This window comes from Salvelinus alpinus, chromosome 4 (genome assembly GCF_045679555.1).
Source record: "Salvelinus alpinus chromosome 4, SLU_Salpinus.1, whole genome shotgun sequence".
Lineage (NCBI taxonomy): Eukaryota > Metazoa > Chordata > Actinopteri > Salmoniformes > Salmonidae > Salvelinus > Salvelinus alpinus.
In genome coordinates this window covers 78,005,512-78,029,174 of record NC_092089.1, presented here as the reverse complement: position 1 = coordinate 78,029,174, position 23,663 = coordinate 78,005,512, and the positions used below count along the sequence as shown (strand labels likewise).

The 23,663-nt window shown below is 42.6% G+C and overlaps 1 protein-coding gene across 3 annotated transcripts in view; it reads right to left on the bottom strand.

The window, feature by feature from the left end:
* Positions 1-23,663, bottom strand: part of LOC139574483 (GPI ethanolamine phosphate transferase 2-like) — a 123,907-nt gene that overhangs the window by 48,058 nt on the left and 52,186 nt on the right. For 2 of the 3 annotated variants that reach the window (XR_011674783.1, XM_071399118.1), the window contains exons 7-8: positions 8,407-8,624; positions 5,463-5,738 (exon numbers count right to left, since the gene is read on the bottom strand). Coding sequence is in view for 2 of the 3 variants with exons in the window: in XM_071399118.1 (XP_071255219.1) it covers positions 5,463-5,738; positions 8,407-8,624 (494 nt within the window). In the remaining variant the exon portion in view is untranslated. Of the gene's footprint in view, positions 1-722; positions 2,727-5,462; positions 5,739-8,406; positions 8,625-23,663 lie in introns of those variants that run through there. The other variant, XM_071399119.1, reaches the window with a different exon arrangement.

Below are 23,663 nucleotides of genomic sequence, written 5' to 3'. Positions count from 1 at the left end.
TTTTAGGTCTCTCCCAAGATGTTCGATCGGGTTCAAGTCCAGGCTCTGGCTGGGCCGCTCAAGGACATTCAGAGACTTGTCGCGACGCCACTTCTGCGTTGTCTTGGATATGTGCTTAGGCTTGTTGTCCTGTTGGAAGGTGAACCTTTGCCCCAGTCTGAGGTCCTGAGCGCTCTGGAGCAGGTTTCGAGTCTCATAGCAAAGGGTCTGAATACTTAAATAAGGTATTTCTGTTTTTTATTTGTAATAAATTTGCAAACATTTCTAAAAATGTGTTTTCACTTTGTCATAATGGGGTAATGTGTGTAGATTGATGAGGAAAATGTTTTAATTTATAATTCATTTTAGAATAAGGCTAAAATGTGGAATAAAATGTGGAAAAAGTCAAGGGGTCTTAATACTTTCCAAATGCACTGTATGTATATATCTATAATCCAATACCAAACTGGCACACTGCCTGAGATCCCGTTTGCTCATAATGCGTGTTTATCATCCAGAGTGCTGTTTGTGTTCACGCACCGTCACTTAAGTCTTTGCCTGAGTCCTTAATGACACCCTATCAGGCCTGGGAAATTATTTTCCATGGAGGGCCACATTAGAATGTATTTTTGCCATCGCATGCCAGAATAATATTACAGGATTATACATCATGTGTATGACTATGTTGACAGATATATCTACTGTAAATCACCTCCAGATATGCTACTTATTTTTCTTTTTTAACATGCACAGAAATAAACCACATCCCCATGTTCTCCTTTTGGTAGGTATTTTAATTATTAAACATGCAATGAACTACACGGAAGGAAAAGTATACTGTGCATTCAGCACCACGGACAGAACTCGTTAATGGGTATGCACAAAAAGCCAAAGAGAGAGCTCAACATTACATTTAAACTACTCAATCAGTGTGAGGAGTGAAGTCTCTGATGGGCATTGACTAGAGCAGTGAAGTCCAGTACAGTTTCTGACATTGCTATGCGCAGGATTGCTGAGAGGTGAGAGTCAATAAGAGATGATCTGTGCCTTGAAAATAGCAGAGAGAAACGTGGATAAACGTCTTATTCCGCAGTGAGAATTTGTTGATAAGGGTGGTTTATTAGACTACACAGTACTAGCGGTTGGGAGGTTTTACAAAATCTCACACCAACATGTAAAGAAGCAGTTAGTTTGGTCACAGACAGACATTTACACTTCAAAGTGAAAACTCAAACCCAAAATGTGTTGTAAAGAACACGTGCAGGGGCATGCAAATAATCCAAAACCACACGTTATAAATAAATATAAATATTTGAAAAATATAACAGCAGGTAGCCTAGCGTTGGGCCAGTAACCGAAAGTTTGCTGAATCAAATCCCCGAGCTGACAAGGTAAAAATCTGTCGTTCTGCCTCTGAACAAGGCAGTTAACCCACTGTTCCCCGATAGGCCGTCATTGTAAATAAGAATTTGTTCTTAACTGACTTGCCTAATTAAATAAAGGTTATAATGAAAAAAATGAAAAAATGTAATCACTGAAAATGTCTGTTCACATACATAGGTTGACCCAAACAGCACAAACATCTTCTGAGAATGACTCCTAATCTTTGGAAAGTTTTGTTCATCGAGAGAAGCATAGAACCTTGTCAGTGACATTGTTTTGAATAGCTCTCCAATCACTGCATCAGACTGAAGATCGATGAGCTCAAGTTGCAGGTCAGTGGGAGCCTTATCCACATTGATGGTGAAAGTAGAGGAAACCAACATGTCATTTTCCAACACTTTGAAATTCTCAAAACGACAAGAAAACTCACCGTTCAAAGCACGCAGCAGCAATGTATACTCCCGCTGGTCATCTGAGAGGGAACAGACTAGTAGTGTCAGAAGGTGGGTGAGATTGTTGGCTTCTACTTGGCGGGTCAGGAGGAGTAATTTTCCCTTGAAGGCTTTGACAAGGCTGTACATTTGATGTGCAAAAAGGCCCTTCCATTGTAGTTTGGAATTCAGTTCATTCATGACGGCCATGATGCCCACGGTGAAGGCAAAATCAGCCAACCATTCTTTATCTTGCAGTTGATGGAAATCCACATATTTTCCTTTCATTTGCAAAAACTCAGCAATCTCTGACTTCAGGTCCCACACCCTTTTAAGCACCTTCCCCAAACGCAGCCATCTCACGTTTGTGTGGTAGGGGAAATCTGCATGACTCGACTCTGTCTCTTCCAACAGTGAGACAAACTGCCTGTGAATGTGTTCAGAAAATCAGAAAAACTCTTATGAAGTTTACCACTTTAGTAACTGTATCCACAACATGGCTAATTTTCTGAACACATTTACAGAGCACCTCCTGACGAATAATGCAATGCAGGAAAAACTATTCTGATCTGGGTTCAGCACAGCTACTTGATCTTCTATCCTTTTCAAAAGGCCAACGTTTTTTCCTGTCAAGTTTGAGCACCCATCAGTGGTCACACTGGATAACTTTTCAAAACTCAGTCCCAGTTTTGCCACACACTAATTATCCTCCTCAATAAATATTTCCCTGTAGTTGTGCTCTTCATTGACTGCACTGAAGCAAGCTCCTCTGTAATTACAAAGTCTGGGGTTATGCCTCGAGAGAATATCAACAACTGTGCCGTGTCACGTGCATCACTGCTCTCATCCAGGGACAAGGAAAAATACTTTACCTCGTCTTTCACTGTTGTTCCATATTCTCTGCGATGTCCTCAACGCGCCGTGTCACTGTGTCTGGACAGGGAAACATTTCAAACAACTCTTTCGTGTCGGGGCAAAGCATTGCTGCAGTGTCAATTAAACATTATTTAATGAATTCGCTCTTAGCGAATGGCTTGCTACGTTCAGCAATTTTGTGGGACAGTACATAGCTAGCTCTCACAATTCTGTTGTTCGCTGAACGCAGTTTTGTGAAAAGTCCTTTCTGCTTTTGCAACTGAGAAAGCAACTCTTTCGATGCTCTTGCTTCTGCTCAGAAGACATATTCCTATATTTCTCTGCATGCTTCGTCTGGAAGTGTCAGAACAAGTTTTAGTCTTTCAAGACAGCGATGCTCTCTTTGCACACTAAGCACACAGCTTTCCCCGATACCTCAAATAAATATTTCGATGTCCACTCTTGCTGGAACACCCTGCATTCATTGTCTACTTTCCTTTTCAATACAATTTTTTTGCACAATTTCTAGCTAGCTACCATTTGTAACTGTGACGCGTGTGTCAGCCTGTCAGTCACTGTCTGTCCTCGTGCAGTTGTTATTTATACAGTTGAAGTCGGAAGTTTACATACACTTAGGTTGGAGTCACTAAAAGTCGGTTTTCAACCACTCCACAAATTTCTTGTTAACAAACTATAGTTTTGGCAAGTCAGTTAGGACATCTACTTTGTGCATGACAAGTAATTTTTCCAACAATTGTTTACAGACAGATTATTTCACTTATTATTCACTGTATCACAATTCCAGTGGGTCAGAAGTTTACATACACTAAGTTGACTGTGCCTTTAAACAGCTTGGAAAATTCCAGAAAATTATGTCATGGCTTTAGAAGCTTCTGATAGGCTAATTGACATCATTTTGAGTCAATTGGAGGTGTACCTGTGGATGTATTTCAAGGCCTACCTTCAAACTCAGTGCCTCTTTGCATGACATCATGGGAAAATCAAAAGAAATCAGCCAAGACCTCAGAAAAGAAATTGTAGACCTCCACAAGTCTGGTTCATCCTTGGGAGCAATTTCCAAACGCCTGAAGGTACCACGTTCATCTGTACAAACAATAGTACGCAAGTATAAACACCACGGGACCACGCAGCCGCCATACCGCTCAGGAAGGAGACGCATTCTGTCTCCTAGAGATGAACGCACTTTGGTGCGAAAAGTGCAAATCAATCCCAGAACAACAGCAAAGGACCTTGTGAAGATGCTGGAGGATACAGGTACAAAAGTATCTATATCCACAGTAAAAAGAGTCCTATATCGACATAGAACACCGGGGTTAACACCCCTACTCTTACGATAAGTGCCATGTGATCTTTAATGACCTCAGAGAGTTAGGACACCCGTTTAACGTCCCATCCGAAAGACGGCACCCTACACAGGGCAGTGTCCTGGGGCATTGGGATATTTTTTTAAAAAAATTTTTAGACCAGAGGAAAGAGTGCCTCCTACTGGCCCTCCAACACCACTTCCAGCAGCATCTGGTCTCCCATCCAGGGACTGACCAGGACCAACCTTGCTTAGCTTCAGAAGCAAGCCAGCAGTGGTATGCAGGATGGTATGCTGCTGGCATTAGTGCGGTTATTATGAGTATTCGAACACTGCTATTGTCATGTTAATACATAGCTCCAGAATGTGATTGTCTCTTGGACAGAGAGAGCATCATTGGACAAATCATCCAGCTGAAGGAGAGCCGAACACACAAGATGTCCACTTTGCAAAAGATTTCAAACATGAAAAAAGTGCCTCTGACATCTGGTTAGGCAACCCTAACCCCAAATAACATAAACAAGACTCACACTCTATGGAGAGAAGACCATAACTGCAGTGATCAATGCATGTCAGACTGTACGGAAAACATAACTGAAGTGATCAATGGCTTGTCAGACTCGCTATGTTTCACTGCACAACACGACCTCAACAAACAAGACGATATCTTCCTTCCAGCTCTTTATTTAGGTGCATGGGAAGGGCAATAATTTTTGCTCTGGAAGAGATTCACTTATTAGCCTTTTCTCTCTCTTGACGTTCTTTTCACCTGTCAGCACTTTCTGTTAGTTCCCAGAAGGGGGAGAAGTGGTCACTTCTTCAGACATACTGTAATTAAGAAAGCTTGGTGACACTGGTGTTTCTAATCTCATTAGATGGAGAAAAATACTGGTTTGTCTTTAAAAACTTGTCTGCCTTTATCTAGCAAGGGTAAATTAACGTTCATTATTCACTTCTCTTTTTGTTGCATGCTTGAGGTGCAATTTTGAAATAAACTGTTCGGTCCACTGATTTCGCAAGTAAGACTTGCAGGGACAGAAATAAGTAATTATAAAGAAAGGCGAGTGTAATTTCAAATACTTTTAGTTTCAATGGGTGCGCGGTTTTTTTTTAATCAACATGCTCTTGTTTTGCACTATGACGCTAATGCAATTATTTCACCTGTCTGCGCAATGATGCCGATGGCAGGGAATAGGCTACTGTGGCTGGGGACGGTTAGAGAAGACAATGCACCTTTTCAGACCTCAAAAGTGGTCTAATTTAAATGTAAGAGAAATGTCAGTGAAAGACACTGTTACGATATGCTGTTATGAAATGGTTAAGAGGTGCTTGTTTCAATTACTTCAAAAGAACCCAAAACGTAAAAACGTAACTACTACCATTAATTGCTAGGTTGTTTTTAATACACACAAGGAAAACAGCAGAGTGTAAAGTATGACCAGTCTTTAGAAGACAAAGAGCTACTAATGTCTCAGTGTCGATGTACTCACCTTCCCAGGGGCCATTGCTCCCCTCCTGGCTGCCATGGATACCAGGATGCAGAGCAGGGCTGAGGAGAGGGCCACTGCCCCGAACACCAGTCCCCAGGAGAGGCTGCAGAAGTAACAGGAGCTCTCGGCCGACGTGCACACCAGCACGTGCACGGAGGAGAGGAGCAGGCACAGCAGGTAGAAGGGCAGCGAGAGCAGAGCAGAGGACACAGGGAGATCCACCTCTGAGGCACTGCTCAGTGCCTCGGGCATGGCCAGCAGCAGGAGGAGAAGGAGCTGGAGAAAGAAAGGGGAATGCACACACTGAGAAAATCCTGGAATGAAGTAAAAACAGATTCAATGGTGTATTTACATATGCATGCAGATACAGCACTAACACCGGACAGACCAAGCTCATCTCTATCGTTGCAACTGTTCTATGAGTCAAACAGTAAAGGAAACAGCAGATGGAAAGAGATGGATGGATAAATGGGCAAGCTATGAGGTAACACTTGAGTCAAGGGTCCGCAAGTAGAGTGTGTGGGTACAGAGAACAAACATTTGTCAATCCGTGGTTGATGTGGCTTGGATTGAGTCAAAGCTAAAGCATCATGTGTGCTTCTCGATATTTGCATTTGGATTTTGGCTTGACTGAAGTCTTTCAACTGGAACCTTTGAATGTGCCATCTTGGAAGCAAATATGCAAGCTCTTTCTTTTCAAATTAAACACCAAAGACGCGTGTTCCATGTTCGTTGCTATGCAGTTCCCTTTCTCGTCCCATCTCTACGGACTAAATCTATCAGGGACGGTTTACTAGAAAGATGACTAGTTGCTTTGTCCTTGAGTACTGACTGTAACAAAATGCTGACAAGTCAAACTTTTTCTTTTGAAAACAGCCACTTTTCTCTCTCTTTGCATCTTTCACTTCTTTCTTCCTGATGGTAGGCAGTCACCTCTGAGGGACACTTCTTAGTTTCTATTCAGAGTTAGGGATATTTTTATCAACTTTCCCCACTGCTCCCAATAATGCTCACTGGGGAGTCTATACAGAGCGTTCTATGTCATGCTAGAATTAGCATTTTATCTCTGATAAGAAATAGGTAACTTGTAGGAAAACAGTCTAAAAGTGTGAACATGACAGGAAAGCCAGTGAATTCAAATGGGAAAACAGTACAAACTGGAATAATGACTTGTGAGTAGAGTATTTACCATTTCTAAGCAAATTCTAAAAGTGGATGCAAACTTTTAAAAAGTCTTTTTTTTTTTAATCGACAGTTAAATATCCCAATATTATTTTGGATGATATTATATCGATACTTTGACGCAACGTATTGATTTGTAAAAGCTAGTGCTACGCGACTGTACCTACGCCAAAACTAATTTTCAACCTATAGCTTGTTCTCCATCTTCATTTTAAATAGTGGGCCAACATGTTTTCAGGAATTTTATCTCCCTGACTGATCAAAACTCGCTTTCTCATGGCTCTCGTCTCTCTGCAGCAGATATATGGTGAGCAATATGTTTGGAACATCAAATCGCAATATCGAATCGCAATACATTTAGAATCGTGAGAATTGCAATACATTATCGTATTGACACCTAAGTATGGTGATAATATCGTAAGGTCCCTGGCAGTTCCCAGCCCTATTCTAAACCCATGAGGTTATAACATACAGTATATTTTATAAAAACAGCTCTACCAATGATACAAAACAGTCCTACGTTAAGTCAAACCCTTACACAAGGAATGCAAGTGAGCATTTGCCAACACATTCTGTGATTGTTAATTATTGTTTTCAGCTTTTACCGCAAAATTACCTTTTTGCATATTAAAGCCTCTTCTCCAAGATTAAATGATCAAAACATATTGAAATGCACATTAGTTGTGACTGCAACAGTCAGTGCGGCAGATTTAGCTTTGTTAATTTGTTTTGTGGGAATTGCCCCATCCAATATCGTTCACGTGGCAGAATCGTTGTACAAGCCTAGGAATGTTGTTGTACAGTTACCGCGAGCCCCTTCGGCCCCAGAAAAAGTTTACTTGGAGAAATGCTTGCTCAACAAAGAGCAGTAGAGATCTGTTCCAACTGTCGAATTCTTCTCACACTAGCTCAAGGTCATTTTAATAATTGAAGGCTATATCAACACTATGTAAACCATGGGCTTTAATAAAGTGAAGTGTAATATCAACATTACATTTGTTTAATTAATATTGATTGTGTTCTATGAATATGCCTAGTCTAGATTTTGGGTCTCTTCAGGAGCAGAATTGGCATCTTAAAATGCTAATATATTTGGATGTGGGATCTTTATGGATGTAGGTACCTCATCACAACAGTTTAGAATGCTAAGTGCTTATTTAGGCCAATGCCATACAACATAGATACCATCAGCAATATCCCACCATGGTCACACACCATACCATGCACTGGCATGCATATATACTGTACTTAACAGTTTAGGTATGTAGAAAAGTGTTCCTAATCATGATGCGTTTCTCAGGAATGCTGAACTGTCTGTGTTGCTCTCAACAACCCCCATTCTGTCACACCTCTGGGTAGCTGTTGTGATGACATCCTTTAGGTCTGATATCTGATTGGAAGCTCCCAGACATTTCTTGATAGTCTTTTCCTGTAACTCAACAGTCCTGCTTGCACATTGCTAAATTGTGTATATGGAGTCAGATAACATTTTAATAGACTTTGTTAATATAGAAATTGCATCGTGTTATTACGGGTCACATGTGAGGTATATATACACAAGATATTATCCACTACATCATCACCACCACCACCCTCATCAGGTAAGTTCCTGCCTCCTGATCCTTGGCCCACTACCAGCTCCGAGGTGCTGTTTCCCCTGGGTACAGATCTAAGATCAGGTTCCCTTCAAGCCTAACCTTAGCAATTCGTGAGGATAATTACAAACTGATAAGCATCTATGGGACAACACCCCACTACCCACCTGGAAGACGAGGACCATGCCCACCACCATGGAATACATGTCATATTTGCCCAGCTGCTTGCTGAGGGCTTCGCTCATGGCCCTGAGGGCCTCCAGGTACTGCTTGAACACCTTCTTCCCCATGTTGGTCAGCACCTCTGACGTGTTGCCCTCCACCACCAGCTTCACCCAGTTACCATGGGACTTCTCTGCCACACGGAACTGCTCATAGCCCTCCTCTGTGGGAGAGATATGAGAAGAGGGAGAGAGATATGAGAGGAGGGCGAGTAATGGAAGGTGTAATGACAAAATGTGGGTTTGTGATATAATATGCATATTAATAAATCAATCAATTTCCCATCATGAACAATAAACAAACTACTACTGCTGCTACTACTACTACTGGAAGTTGCACACGTAGACAAAACATAACTAAAAGTATAACCTTTGAAGACTGTGTTGTATATATTTTACAATAACACAATTACATGCTAATAGTTACTCCTGTGGTAGAAAAAAAAAACACAAGCAATCATTTACACAAATGAAACATGGTCAAATAATTTGCGTTGGAGACTTGGAGTAACGCATAATCAATCAACTGCACTTAAATGAAGTAGGCCAACAGTACATTCAATCCATATCATTTGTATGCAGGTGTATAGCTCCATTAGCATTGAGGTTGCCAACTCGGACCCAACTCATAATGGTCAGGATTAGGGTTGCACATTTTGGGGAATATTCAGAAGGTGGAAACTTTCCGTGGGAATAAACGGGAATATATGGGAATAAATGCAAATTAATATTCATGTTTTTTGCATTGGATATATTTACCATATCATATGGAGACAGAAACATAAACCTTTTACCTTATCGTAATTGCAAATTATGAAATGCTTCCAATAGAAATAAAAAAAACAATTTAGTTACGAATTGAACTTTAAATGAGTTGACTCTTCACATGGGATGATTTCACTGAACAACAAAAGAAAGGGAATATTGAATGATCCCCAATGATCCATCGCATCACCCAAAAATAGAACTGTTTGGCCATAATGACCATCGTTATGTTTGGAGGAAAAAGGGGGAGGCTTGCAAGCCGAAGACCACCATCCCAACCGTGAAGCACGGGAGTGGCAGCATCATGTTGTGGTGGTGCTTTGCTACAAGAGGGACTGGTGCACTTCACAAAATAGATGGCATCATGAGGTAGGAAAATTATGTGGAATTATGTGGAGCTTGGTCGCAAATGGGTCTTCCAAATGGACAATGACCCCAGGCATATTTCCAAAGTTGTGGCAAAATGGCTTAAGGACAACAAAGTCAAGGTATTGGAGTGGCCATCACAAAGCCCTGACCTCAACCCTATAGAAAAGTTGTGGCCAGAACTGAAAAAGTGTGTGCAAGCAAGGAGGCCTACTAACCTGAGTCAGTTACACCAGCTCTGTCAGGAGGAATGGGCCAAAATTCACCCAACTTATTGTGGGAAGCTTGTGGAAGGCTACCCGAAACGTTTGACCCAAGTTAAACAATTTAATGGCAATGCTACCAAATACAAATTGAGTGTATGTAAACTTCTGACCCACTGGGAATGTGATGAAAGAAATAAAAGTTGAAATAAATCACTCTCTCTACTATTATTCTGACATTTCACATTCTTAAAATAAAGTGGTGATCCTAACTGACATAAGACAGGGAATTTTTACTAGGATTAAATGTTAGGAATTGTGAAAAACAGAGTTTAAATGTATTTGGCCTACAGTGTATGTAATCTTCCAACTCCAACTGTACATACATAATGCGGTGAGACTCGAGTCGTCCCATCAGCTGGAAGATGGTGTCCCTTTTTGGTCAGTGTCAGTGGAGGAATGGGAGAGCGGAGGGATGTTGAGAGCCAAACCTTCAGTCTGCTGCTCTCTCCCTCCTGTGAGACTGACCATCAGATGCAGGCACTATCAGCCCAGGATCTACTACCGGTGTGACCATGTAACCTACCTCAAATTTGGAAATATAATATAAAACAATGGCCCGAACAACAATGGATTGGAAGGGCAATTCAAGCAAAGCCAATATGCGGTCATAATGTATTGGGCCTATAACTTACTGCACAAACCTCATTGCTACAGTACTGTTTTTAATTGGTTCATGTTGCATAGGCTTACGTTTAAGTCATGCATTTTGACTCAGAAAGTGATCTTGACACAGAAAAGGTTGGTGGCCACTGTTCTAGAGTTTTCCCTGTTAACACTGTCAACGTTTCCCTTTACTGTGGCAATTGTGATCGAATCATTGTAATATTAGCCACCTTGAATGCAACATACCAAAACAAAATGAACTATTGAAGAGATTTTGTTGTAGGCAGAACGCATCGGAGTAGGATTCTATTACATAGACAAGCACTACTCAGCCCGTACTCTACACAGACCAGTGCGGCATAAACAAATCCGAGCTGCAGTAGGCCTATATGCAAATATACCATTGCCATATATGGATCTGTGCCATTTATATTGAACTGGACTGTGTTCACAGCATTAGCTGTCGTGAGTAGATGCACTTGTTTTAAGATCAAAGTGAAAGCTGCATGTAGCCACGTGTGCACATTTTGTTCATATCCTTTGCTAGTTAGTTAGTTATTAGCCCAGTTATAGATCATTTGTAGTCAGCAATAGGGGAGTGATTGCTTCCTACAAGAGCACAAAACGTGTACATTTCTAGGCATCTTTGAAAAGCGAGTCAGGTAAATAACTTTTTTTTTTCATCTTAAAGGGGCAGTGTTGTATTTTGAGACAGGCTTGAATAAGCTAAGTAGCCAATAGGTAGACGGTATCATATTTTGTCTGGTTCTCTGTAATAATGGTATGGGAATAATAACGCATTTTAATTTTGTAAAGTGGTTTCTTGCATAAAACACAATGACATTTTCAGTCACCTCCTTGGTCTGAAGGACAAGTGGATGAACAGGTTAATGTCAAGCCCTGCATGTTTTTTTCTGAAGTCTCATGGAATGTAGGCCTAGATTGAACACCACCCATTGGCTTCTACTGTAGGCTGAATGATAGTACAGCTATTTCCAGGTTAAAATGTTATGGGATGCATTTTATCCATAGTTTTTTATGTTAGGCCACTCTGGTAGGTCTAAATTATGATCAAATAGCCACAGAAGCCTACATCGCCACTGTTAAAACTAACTTAAACTGGATACAGCCTCGATGTTCACAGCAAACGCACGCTGATTTTCACAACATTCAAGCTTGCTCTTAGCAGACCTGAAATTTGCTCGGTGATGAAAAAATGACAGGGAACATTGACAGTGACCATGGTCATTTGGCTGACAAATAACAGTTATCCAAAATTGCATGACCATCACAGCCCTAACTTTGGGAACAATGACAAAAGTAGAGTATAATATAGAACAGCCTTTCTTCGTTTTGGCTTTATTCTAATGTTCTAGAATTCACACTACTTGACTTTTTCCTGATCTGAATAATATGAGCATAACTATGATAAATGGTGATTGTGATTATGTCAGACACAGGAATGGAGGTGGAAATATTAGAGCCTTCAGCAATGGGCATGAATAAAACAATACAGATGATCCTCTGTCAGAAAGAAAAGGAAGAGGGATGGGTCAGAAGATGGCTGAAGGCCACAAGATGCCGGAGGTTATTAGCAAACCAAAGATAAATTAAAAAGACAGAGTGAGAGACATGGGCTGTATACTCTAATGTGAACTTTCATTACCCTATAGTAGTGCTGAGCGATTAACTAACATTTCGGTTGTTTTTTAGTTTTTAAACAACTAATGACGATGTCGGTTTAATTATTTGAATTCCATTTTGTTCTGTTTTTTTTTCTGTGAGCTCAATGAGCAGTTTAACTAGAGATAAATCAGATCCAACCTGAACTGTTCAATGATGTAGTTTCCAACAGGCCAATATTCTACATAGTTTAGCGCATAAAACGTGGTTATTCACTACAATGAGCATAATCCATTGTGATTCTACTTGTTCGGTCTGTGGTTTATTTTACGCCTGCTACGGAAGAGACAGAAGAATGCAAGATCGTGAGGGGATATAGAGAGCAGCTGTTGCTTTGCAAGGTATCTCTACCTGAAAATACAATCTAAGTGTTTGATAGTTGGTATTCAGCAGTCATAAAAGTATTCCTTATTTACTTTGAAGAACTACTAAAATAGTGATTAGTCAGACAGCACAGGCAGCAGCTCTATAGAGATGAGATGATGACTTGGAATGAAATAGTCATCAAATAAAACAAATGTGATATACACATCAACTGAAATATTTTATTTAAGTAATGTAACCAGTTGTACTGCTAAACACCAATTACACAAACAATAACAAAATCATTAAATGTACTCATTCAGTTACTGTACACTACACAGGACCCACTTTCCGTCCTGCTCTGGATTTCCCCAACAGAGGAGCGAAGATGACACACCATCCATTTGGCGCCCTTCAACGTTCATTTAATTCATTGATCATGGGCTAGGAGAGATGAATGCCCTAGTCTGGCATGGCCCAGGTTTTTTATTCCCTCTCCACTGTCTCCTAATGGGACTATTATGGCCCTTACTTTCCTCATCGGGCAGCCAGCTAATTGCTGCAGCCAGGCTCCACTCAGAACGGAGAGGGCAGAGAGAAGGCAGGAAGGAGAAGGACAGAGAGAGAATGAATATCTACAGCCTAGAGAGAGAGTGAGAAAGAGAGAGATGACTGGAAACGCAGACAGCTCTCTCTAGGCTGTAGATATTAATTCTCTCAATGTCGTCCTCCCGCCCTTCTCTTGTAAGTAAGCATTTCACAGTAAGGTCTACACCTGTTGTATTCGGCGCATGTAAGAAATACAATTTGATTGATTTGATTTGAGAAAGAAAAAGAGACAGAGAGCAAGGGAGAAGGAAAGCAAGGAACAGGGAATAGGACAGAACGGCAGAGAGGCAATCAGGGAGAGAGGGAACAATTAGACCTTGAGAAGTCAGTATAGGTACTATCCCAATTTTGGGAAATGTACAGTTCATTACAGCATATTTTAATGAAACAATGGTTTTGCTTTAGCTGAATCCACAAAAGATGAGACAAGTCAAACATTCTTTGAAAAACAGATGTCAATGAGGCCGAGGGCGGCCCTTCACCTGTAGTAGGTTACATCATTCCAACCCGTGGCGGGTTTCTTCAATAATCAATCCAGTCATATTGCTGAGTCATGAAACCATGAGTGTTATTTTTGCCCTCCCACTGAGGGGGTTGGCAACGTTTTTAGAGAGGGGAATGCCACAGCACTTAGGACAGAAATGAGCCCCGTCAGCAAGAAACCAAACCTCTGGTGCCCTCCTGTTCCCCTCATCCATAGCTCCGTACCTCCACTCCAGAGAAACAAATAAATAAGCTCAATCAATCAACCACCAGCGAGACAGATTGCTGCAGACAAAGGAAAGAGGGGGAAGTGCTGTATTGCAGTAAGAAGGACAGGTTAAATGAACTGATGGCTGGGCTGGGTAAAAAACAACATTCAACTAACTTTAAAATGTTATTATTTCCGCACAGGGAGAAAGCATGTTTGAACTCGGCCTAATGTGTAGGAGAGATTCTCTTTGAATCGCACTATAAGCGTTGGTTTTGTTGAGCATGTGAAGAATTCAAACGTTCATCTCCCCCAAAGTAAGAATACATTTCAGTTCATTAAATAGGACCCTGGATTGTGGTAGTTGTTTCATCTCCTAATCAAAATGTAGATTCCAACACCTCTGTTCTATCCAGCATGAGTATCAAAAGTAAAACTACTGTCTTGGTGAACACAAAATTAAGTACTGGTAGTAACGTGCATCTGATACTTTCAATATGGGGGCAGCTTTTACACATTTGGAAGTGCCATGGACTGAACACTACTATCCCTCACATATACTATGTGGTGACTGGGGATATACTATTTTAAGTAAAAGAGGTCATCTACAGCTGCTACATCCATTTTTGGACTTATAAATGAATGATATGGACCCATTGATTCTTGAAGAAAATAACTTATAAATGCCTCATGATCTAAGTTCAACTGTCGTACCCCCATCAGAACCCATATGCTTGTTTTACTCCAATTTTTGTAAACAAAACAAACCGTATATAGCATAAAAACATGGTTAAAACCATAATTTTGATATCATGGTCAGGCTTTACATCCATAGCTCTGTCTATGAAATTGAGCATGATTACATTCCTCCAGCCGAATCCCAGAGATTTTTACCAAAACAGCGGCGGGGATCACTTTGCTATCGTCTCTACTGCTGATTGCGGCAATAAGGGCTCCAACACGGTGACCCTGAAGCAAGACGCCCTTTGTTCATCATACTCTGCCAATAAAATACAAATTTGTGACACACACAAGTCAGAGGTCATAGCCTTGGGGAAATCACAATGTTCGCCCATCAAATATGAACACCAAAAATGTGTACCAGCACCTTTCTTTATTCCAGCACTATGTAATTGTTCATGTACAGCGCCTTCGGAAAGCATTCAGACCCATTGACTTTTCCCACATTTTGTTAGGTTACAGCCTTATTGTAAAATGTATTAAAATAGTCCCCCCCCCCCTCATCAATCTACACACAATACCCCATAATGAGAAAGCAAAAACAGGTTTTTAGAAAAACTGAAATATCACAATTACATAAGTATTCAGTCCTGTTTACTCAGTACTTTGTTGAAGCACCTTTGATAGAGATTACAGCCTCAAGTCCTCTTGGGTATGACACTACAAGCTTGGCACACCTGTACTTATGGAGTTTCTGCCATTCATCTCTGCAGATCCTCTCAAGCTCTGTCAGGTTGGATGGGGAGCGTTGCGGCACAGCTATTTTCAGGTCTCTCCAGAGATGTTCGATCGGGTTCAAGTCCGGGCTCTGGTTGCGCCACTCAAGGACATTCAGAGATTTGTTCCGAAGCCACTCCTGCATTGTCTTGGCTGTGTGTTTAGGGTCTTTGTCCTGTTGGAAGGTGAACCTTCACCCCAGTCTGAGGTCTTGAGCGCTCAGGAGCAGGTTTTCATCAAGGATCTCTCTGTACTTTGCTCCATTCATCTTTGCCTTCGATCCTGACTAGTCTCTCAGTCCCTGCCACTGAAAGAAATTCCCACAGCATGATGCTGCCACCACCATGCTTCACCGTAGGGATGGTGCCAGGTTTCCTCCAGACGTGATGCTTGGCATTCAGGCCAAAGAGTTCAATCTTGGTTTCATCAGACCAGAGAATCTTGATTCTCATGGTCTGAAAGTCTTTAGGTGCCTTTTGGCAAACTCCAAGCAGGCTGTCATGTGCCTTTTACTGAGGCGTAGCTTCCGTCTGGTCACTCTACGATAAAGGCCTGATTGGTGGAGTGCTGTAGAGATGGTTGTCCTTCTGGAAGGTTCTTCCATCTCCACAGAAGAACTCTGGAGCCCTGTGAGAGTGACCATCGGGTTCTTGGTCACCTCCCTAACCAAGGCCCTTCTCCACCGATTGCTCAGTTTGGACGTATGGCCAGCTCTAGGAAGAGTGTTGGTGGTTACAAACCTCTTCCATTTAAGAAGGATTGAGGCCACTGTGTTCTTTGGTACCCTTCCCCAGATCTGTGCCTCGACACAATCCTGTCTTGGAGCTCTACGGACAATTCCTTCAACCTCATGGCTTAGTTTTTGCGCCGACATGCACTGTCAACAGTGGGACCTTATATAGTCAGGTGTGTGCGTTTCCAAATCATGTCCAATCAATTGAATTTACCACAGGTGGTCTCCAATCAAACCTGTAGAAACATCTCAAGGATAATCAATGGAAACAGGATGCACCTGAGCTCAATTTCAAGTCTCATATCAAACAGTCTGAATACTTATTTAAATAAGGTACTTGTTTTTAATTTTTAAATAAAAACCTGTTTTCGCTTTGTCATTATGGGGTATTGTGTGTAGATTGCTGAGGATTTTTTATAGATTTTTTAATCCATTTTAGAATAAGGCTGTAACGTAAGAATTTGGAAAAAGTCAAGCGGTCTGAATACTTTCTGAAGGCACTGTATGCTCACCTTGAGATGGACGTGTTAGGTCAAAAAGGGAAAGGTGCGAGCTGCCTTGACATAGGCACCACCGTGTCAGTCAAATAGTGATTTGTTTGGTATTGCCACAATCAATTGCCACTTTGGTTGAACTTGGAACCACATTGCTTGCTTGGTCCTTGGCTGGATGTGACCTTGACATGTATTAGGGCTGCCTTAATCAAAGTGACACTGACTAGGACAGCAATAACCTGAACCTTGCAGAGTTCACTTTAAGAGCAGCCACTTTCTCCAACTTCCTCTATCTGAGGTTTATGTCAGATTGAATAGTCGATCTGGTTCCCTGTTGCTTTTACTGCAGAAAAATTGAAAAGCCACTCAAAGGAGGTCCCAGTAATTGAACTACTGAATGTAGGAAATACAAGGTAATGAAAAAAAGAAACAGAAAGATAGGAGGTACGCCACTGATTGACTTTAGCATTTCATCATGTCTTGTCTGTGTTTGTCAAGAAAGAAGGCTCATTTACTGAAGGTGGATGCTTGCGTAGATGTCTAGGCACATGCGGCGTGAGATGGCTGTTTGCGTAGAGGTCTAGGCACGTCCGGCGTGAGATGGCTGTTTGCGTAGAGGTCTAGGCACGTCCGGCGTGAGATGGCTGTTTGCGTAGAGATCTAGGCACGTCCGGCGTGAGATGGCTGTTTGCGTAGAGGTCTAGGCACTTCCGGCGTGAGATGGCTGTTTGCGTAGAGGTCTAGGCACGTCCGGCGTGAGATGGCTGTTTGCGTAGAGGTCTAGGCACGTCCGGCGTGAGATTGCTGTTTGCGTAGAGGTCTAGGCACGTCCGGTGTGGGATTGCTGTTTGCGTTGATGTCTAGGCATGTCCATTGTGTACACAGGAAGAACAAGGATGCTTTGAGGTTACTATCTAAGAGTTGTAATAGCCTCAGGAACTAGACTTAGGTCCGCTGCTTGTAAAGGAGATGTCCCAGAATCACTATGGAAACTGGCGAATGAATAATTTGCTGAATAGGCTGCAGTGTGGACAAGGGCCTTCCTGGCAGCCATTTTAGGTTGAAATCAGAACAGTAATTTAAGACCTGTGTGAGTTATCATCTCTCTTGGCAGCAGCTAATGGGGATCCTAATAAATACTAAATACTCTTGAGCTACTCTACTGCAATCTAAATTACAGTTGCACTAAGCAGCCACTCTGATTGATTAGCATGCATTTTTCTACCGTAATGAGCATTCATCACTCAGAGGCCCATGGGGTGACCTAAGAACAGCTGAGTCCTGAAATAAGAAGAAGGAGATGAAGGGGAGAGGGTGGCGGTGAATCGATAATCAGATAGATGATAATCAACCCTGACTTAGGGAGTTGAAGATACACACTTGGTAATTAATAAGTTAAAACTCATATGATTCATTTATGGTACATCAGTGCTCAAAATTCTCCAGTTCATCTAGGATGATTATACTCTTCTTACAAGCTAAATCAGAGGAAATCTTTCACAATGCAGTCAGAATATCACTGAATAGGGAATATAAGCTGAATAACATCACATCTGTTTAGGGCAGTGTTCAACGTACCTGCAATATATTGAGAAATACTGCTTTACAATTAAGTCTGCCAGGTAACACAGACAGAGTGATTAGACTCTCATGAGGTTGTGGTGTATGTAGTGTTGTAGTCAAAATCAATAACTTTACTCACGGTTCAATGTGTGTCATTTATCGAAATACTCAGGTAATGCAAACGTCTTGAACTGTGGCATGTAGAACTGTGTCTGCGTGCATGCGTATGTGTGTGCATGTGTGTGAGTGTATGTCTGTATGTTTGCCTGCGTGCATCTATGTGTGTGATATTTAGGTGGCATGGCGCACGGCGAGCACATAGAGGGCATGTTCTGACCTGACCTCATAGTTTCACTTTGGAATTTGACGTAATTGGATGAAAGTCAATATTTTACCCATTCATATCGCGTGGTTCCAGGGTTAATTTCACGGGGTTACAAGGTTAAACATAAACTGAAAGGGTTAAGTTTAGCAATTTGTTTTGAGTGCTTAAGGTTAGGGCTATGGCTTGGGGAAGGCTTAAAACTAAATAATTAAAAACAATGCACTGTTTACATTAAGTATCATCAAGTACCCTCCCTGCTTGCTAGAGAATGGTGAACTGCCGTGGCAGAGTGGTCTAGGCTGCGCTCTGATTCTGAGTGGCAAAGCGATCTAAGCAGCTCTCTGGCTCCGAGCGGTGCGGCGGTCTAGGCAGCTCTCCGGCTCCGAGCGGTGCGGCGGTCTAGGCAGCTCTCCGGCTCCGAGCGGTGCGGCGGTCTAGGCAGCTCTCCGGCTCCGAGCGGTGCGGCGGTCTAGGCAGCTCTCTGGCTCCGAGCGGTGCGGCGGTCTAGGCAGCTCTCTGGCTCCGAGCGGTGCGGCGGTCTAGGCAGCTCTCTGGCTCCGAGCGGTGCGGCGGTCTAGGCAGCTCTCTGGCTCCGAGCGGTGCGGCGGTCTAGGCAGCTCTCTGGCTCCGAGCGGTGCGGCGGTCTAGGCAGCTCTCTGGCTCCGAGCGGTGCGGCGGTCTAGGCAGCTCTCTGGCCCCGAGCGGTGCGGCGGTCTAGGCAGCTCTCTGGCGCCGAGCAGTGCGGCGGTCTAGGCAGCTCTCTGGCTCTGACTGGTGCAGTGGTTTAGGCAGGTCTCTGGCTCTGACTGGTGCAATAGTCTAGGCAGCCTCTGGCTCCGAGTACTACAGTGGTCAAGGCAGCTCTCTGGCTCTGAGCCTCGTGAGTTCCAGCCCAGTGCTATGCCATAATTTTACATTTTTGGTGGGTGAGCGCCGTCGATGGCATATATCGACGTCCTCCAAACGTTCTCTAATGTCTGAATTCGACGTCTCTTTGTGTCCAGCCTGTGTTTTGACACACATTCACCGATACGAATCTGCATTGTGAGACTTGACGTTGATCAGGTTCAAGTACTCTGAGGAGAGAGACACACTCACGCGCCCATACACAAACACTCACTAACTCAGGGCCACACACTCACCCACACACAAACACTCACTAACGCCCGCGCACGCCCACACATCCTTCTGAAGCCAGCTAGATCAACACATCATTCTGAAGCCAGCTAGAACAACACATCATTCTGAAGCCAGCTAGAACACATTCTACAGCAGGAACGAACCCTACCTCAAAAAGAATATGGAATATGTTCCTGTACTGTTCTATATAGTTGGAACACCAGCAGAGAATCTTCAAGGGATTCTGACATACCACAGTGCCAAACTTTACATATTCAACATGGGAAACCTGGGGAAATCAAACCCACAAACCTGGAATTGTAGGCTCCATGTTCCAACCTAGTGAGACCTCAGAACCACTATTACCTCAGTGTAAATGTACAGAAGTAAACGTTGTACAGAGCGTACAAAATATTAGGAACACATTCCTAATATTGAGTTGCACCACCTTTTGCCCTCAGAATATACTCATTTAGCCAGACTATGGACTCTACAATGTGTCGAAAGCGTTCCACAGAGATGCTGGCCCATGTTATCTCCAATGCTTCCCACAGTTGTGTCAAGTTGGCTAGTAGTGGATTTCTACTACGAAAAGCTTGTTCCATCTCATCCCACAGATACTCAAATTGAATTGAGATCTGGTGAATGGGCAGGCCATTCACCAGATCTGTAAGCTGAATTCACTGTCATGTTTGTGGAACCACTCCTGGACAATCCTAGCCTTGTAGCATGGGGCAGCATCCTGCTGAAAAATCTATTCGCACATGAACGGATGCACCTGATTGGCAATGATGTTCAAATATGCTGTGGCATTTAAATGTTGCTCCAATTTTATCACGGGGCCCAACGTGTGCCATGAAAACACACCCCACACCACCACCACGATGGATGCATGTACCCATGTGTTTTTCTCCATATCCTAGTCACCCACCAGCGTGAACCAGCAGGAACCGGGATTCATCAGTCCAGGCAATGTTTTTCCACTTCTCCAGTGTTTTCATTCCTTAGCCCAATGCAGCTGCAGTTTATTTTTTTGCTGAAATAAGTGGAACTCTGTAAGGTCGTTGGCTGCCATACCACATTCGTGTCAAGGTACGACGAGTTGTGCATTATTTTGGGCACTAATGTTGTACTGGACAGGTGCATCAAAGCAGGGACAGAGAAACTGAAAAACAGCTTCTATCTCAAGGCCATCAGACTGTTAAACAGCCACCACTAACATTTAGTGGCTGCTGCCAACATACTGACTCAACTCCAGCCACTTTAATAAATGGGAATTGATGGAAATTTATGTAAAAATGTATCACTAGCCACTTTAAACAATGCAACTTAATATAATGTTTACATACCCTACATTACTCATCTCATATGTATATACTGTACTCTATATCATCTACTGCATCTTGCCATCTTTATGTAATACATGTATCACTAGCCACTTTAAACTATGCCACTTTATGTTTATATACCCTAGATTACTCATCTCATATGTATATACTGTACTCTATACCATCTACTGCATCTTGCCTATGCCGTTCTGTACCATCACTCATTCATATATTTTTATGTACATATTGTTTATCCCTTTACACTTGTGTGTATAAAGTAGTAGTTGTGGAATTGTTAGGTTAGATTACACGTTGGTTATTACTGCATTGTCGGAACTAGAAGCACAAGCATTTCGCTACACTCGCATTAACATCTGCTAACCATGTGTATGTGACAAATAAAATTTGATTTGATTTGACTGTCAGTTGACTAACTGTTGTCCATCTGTTGCTCTGCACAATGCGTCAGCCTCCTTTGTCCTCTTTCATCAATGACCCGTTTTCGAGTACTGGCCTGCCGTTGCCTGGATGTCCTTTGGGTGGTAGACCGTTCTTGATATACACTAGAAACTGATATACACTGGAGCGTCAAAAACCGAGCAGCATTGCAGTTCATGACACACTCAAACCGGTGCGCCTAGCTCCTACTACCATACCCCGTTTAAAGGCACTTATATCTTTTATCTTGCCCATTCACCCTCTGAATGGCACACATAAATGTCTCAATTGCCTCAAGGCTAAAAAATATTTTAACCTGTCTCCTCCGTTTCATCTACATTGATTGAAGTGGATTTAACAAGTGACATCAATAAGGTATCATACACTATACAGTACCAGTCAAAAGATTGGACACACCTACTCATTCAAGGGTTTTTCTTTATTTTTTTACTATTTTCTACATTGTAGAATGATAGTGAGGACATCAAAATGATGAAATAACACATATGGAATCATGTAGTAAACAAACAAAAAAAGTGTTAAAACAAAACTTATTTTAGAATCTTCTAAGTAGCCACCCTTTGCCTTGATGGGAGCTTTGCACACTACTGGTATTCTCTCAACCAGCTTCACCTGGAATGCTTTTCCAACAGTCTTGAAAGAGTTCCCACATATGCTGAGTACTTGTTGGCTGCTTTTCCTTCACACTGCGGTCCAACTCATCCCAATCAATCTTAATTGGGTTGAGGTTGGGTGATTGTGGAGGGCAGGTCATCTGATGCATCACTCCATCACTCTCCTTCTTGGTCAAATAGCCCTTACACAGCCTGGAGGTGTGTTGGGTCATTGTCCTGTTGAAAAACAACGATGGGATGGTGTATCGCTGCAGAATGCAGGGGTAGCCATGCTGGTTAAGTGTGCCTTGAATTCTAAATAAATCACACAGTGTCACCAGCAAAGCCCCCCAAACCATCACACCTCCTCCATGCTTCACGGTGGGAACCACACATGCGGAGATCATCCGTTCACCTACTCTGCTTCTCACAAAGACACGGCGGTTGGAACCAAAAATCTCAAATTTGGATTCATCAGACCAAAGGACAGATTTCCACCGGTCTAATGTCCATTGCTCGTGTTTCTTGGCACAAGAAAGTCTCTTATTATTATTGGTGTCCTTTAGTAGTGGTTTCTTTGCAGCAATTCAACCACAAAGGCCTGATTCACGCAGTCTCCTCTGAACAGTTAATGTTGAGATGTGTCTGTTACTTGAACTCCATGAAGCATTTATTGGGCTGCAATTTCTGAGGCTGGTAACTCTAATGAACTTATCCTCGGCAGCAGAGGTTACTCTGGGTCTTCCTTTCCTGTGGCAGTCCCCATGAGAGCCAGCTTCATCATAGCAATTTGTGTTTTTTCCGACTGTACTTAAAGAAAGTTAACATTTTCTGCATTGACTGACATTCATGTCCTATAGTAATGACGGACTGTCGTTTCCCTTTGCTTATTTTAGCTGTTCTTGCCATAATATTTTGTATTTTACCAAATAGTGCTATCTGTATACCAACTAGAGGTCGACCAATTATGATTTTTCAACGCCGATACCGATTATTGGAGGAGCCAAATAAGCTGATACCGGCTGATTTTTATATACACTGCTCAAAAAAATAAAGGGAACACTTAAACAACACAATGTAACTCCAAGTCAATCAAACTGTCCACTTAGGAAGCAACACTGATTGACAATAAATTTCACATGCTGTTGTGCAAATGGAATAGACACAGGTGGAAATTATAGGCAATTAGCAAGACACCCCCAATAAAGGAGTGGTTCTGCAGGTGGTGACCACAGACCACTTCTCAGTTCATATGCTTCCTGGCTGATGTTTTGGTCACTTTTGAATGCTGGCGGTGCTTTCACTCTAGTGGTAGCATGAGACGGAGTCTACAACCCACACAAGTGGCTAAGGTAGTGCAGCTCATCCAGGATGGCACATCAATGCGAGCTGTGGCAAGAAGGTTTGCTGTGTCTGTCAGCGTAGTGTCCAGAGCATGGAGGAGCTACCAGGAGACAGGCCAGTACATCAGGAGACGTGGAGGAGGCCGTAGGAGGGCAACAACCCAGCAGCAGGACCGCTACCTCCGCCTTTGTGCAAGGAGGAGCAGGAGGAGCACTGCCAGAGCCCTGCAAAATGACCTCCAGCAGGCCACAAATGTGCATGTCTGCTCAAACGGTCAGAAACAGACTCCATGAGGGTGGTATGAGGGCACGACGTCCACAGGTGGGGGTTGTGCTTACAGCCCAACACCGTGCAGGACGTTTGGCATTTGCCAGAGAACACCAAGATTGGCAAATTCGCCACTGGCGCCCTGTGCTCTTCACAGATGAAAGCAGGTTCACACTAAGCACATGTGACAGACGTGACAGAGTCTGGAGACGCCGTGGAGAACGTTCTGCTGCC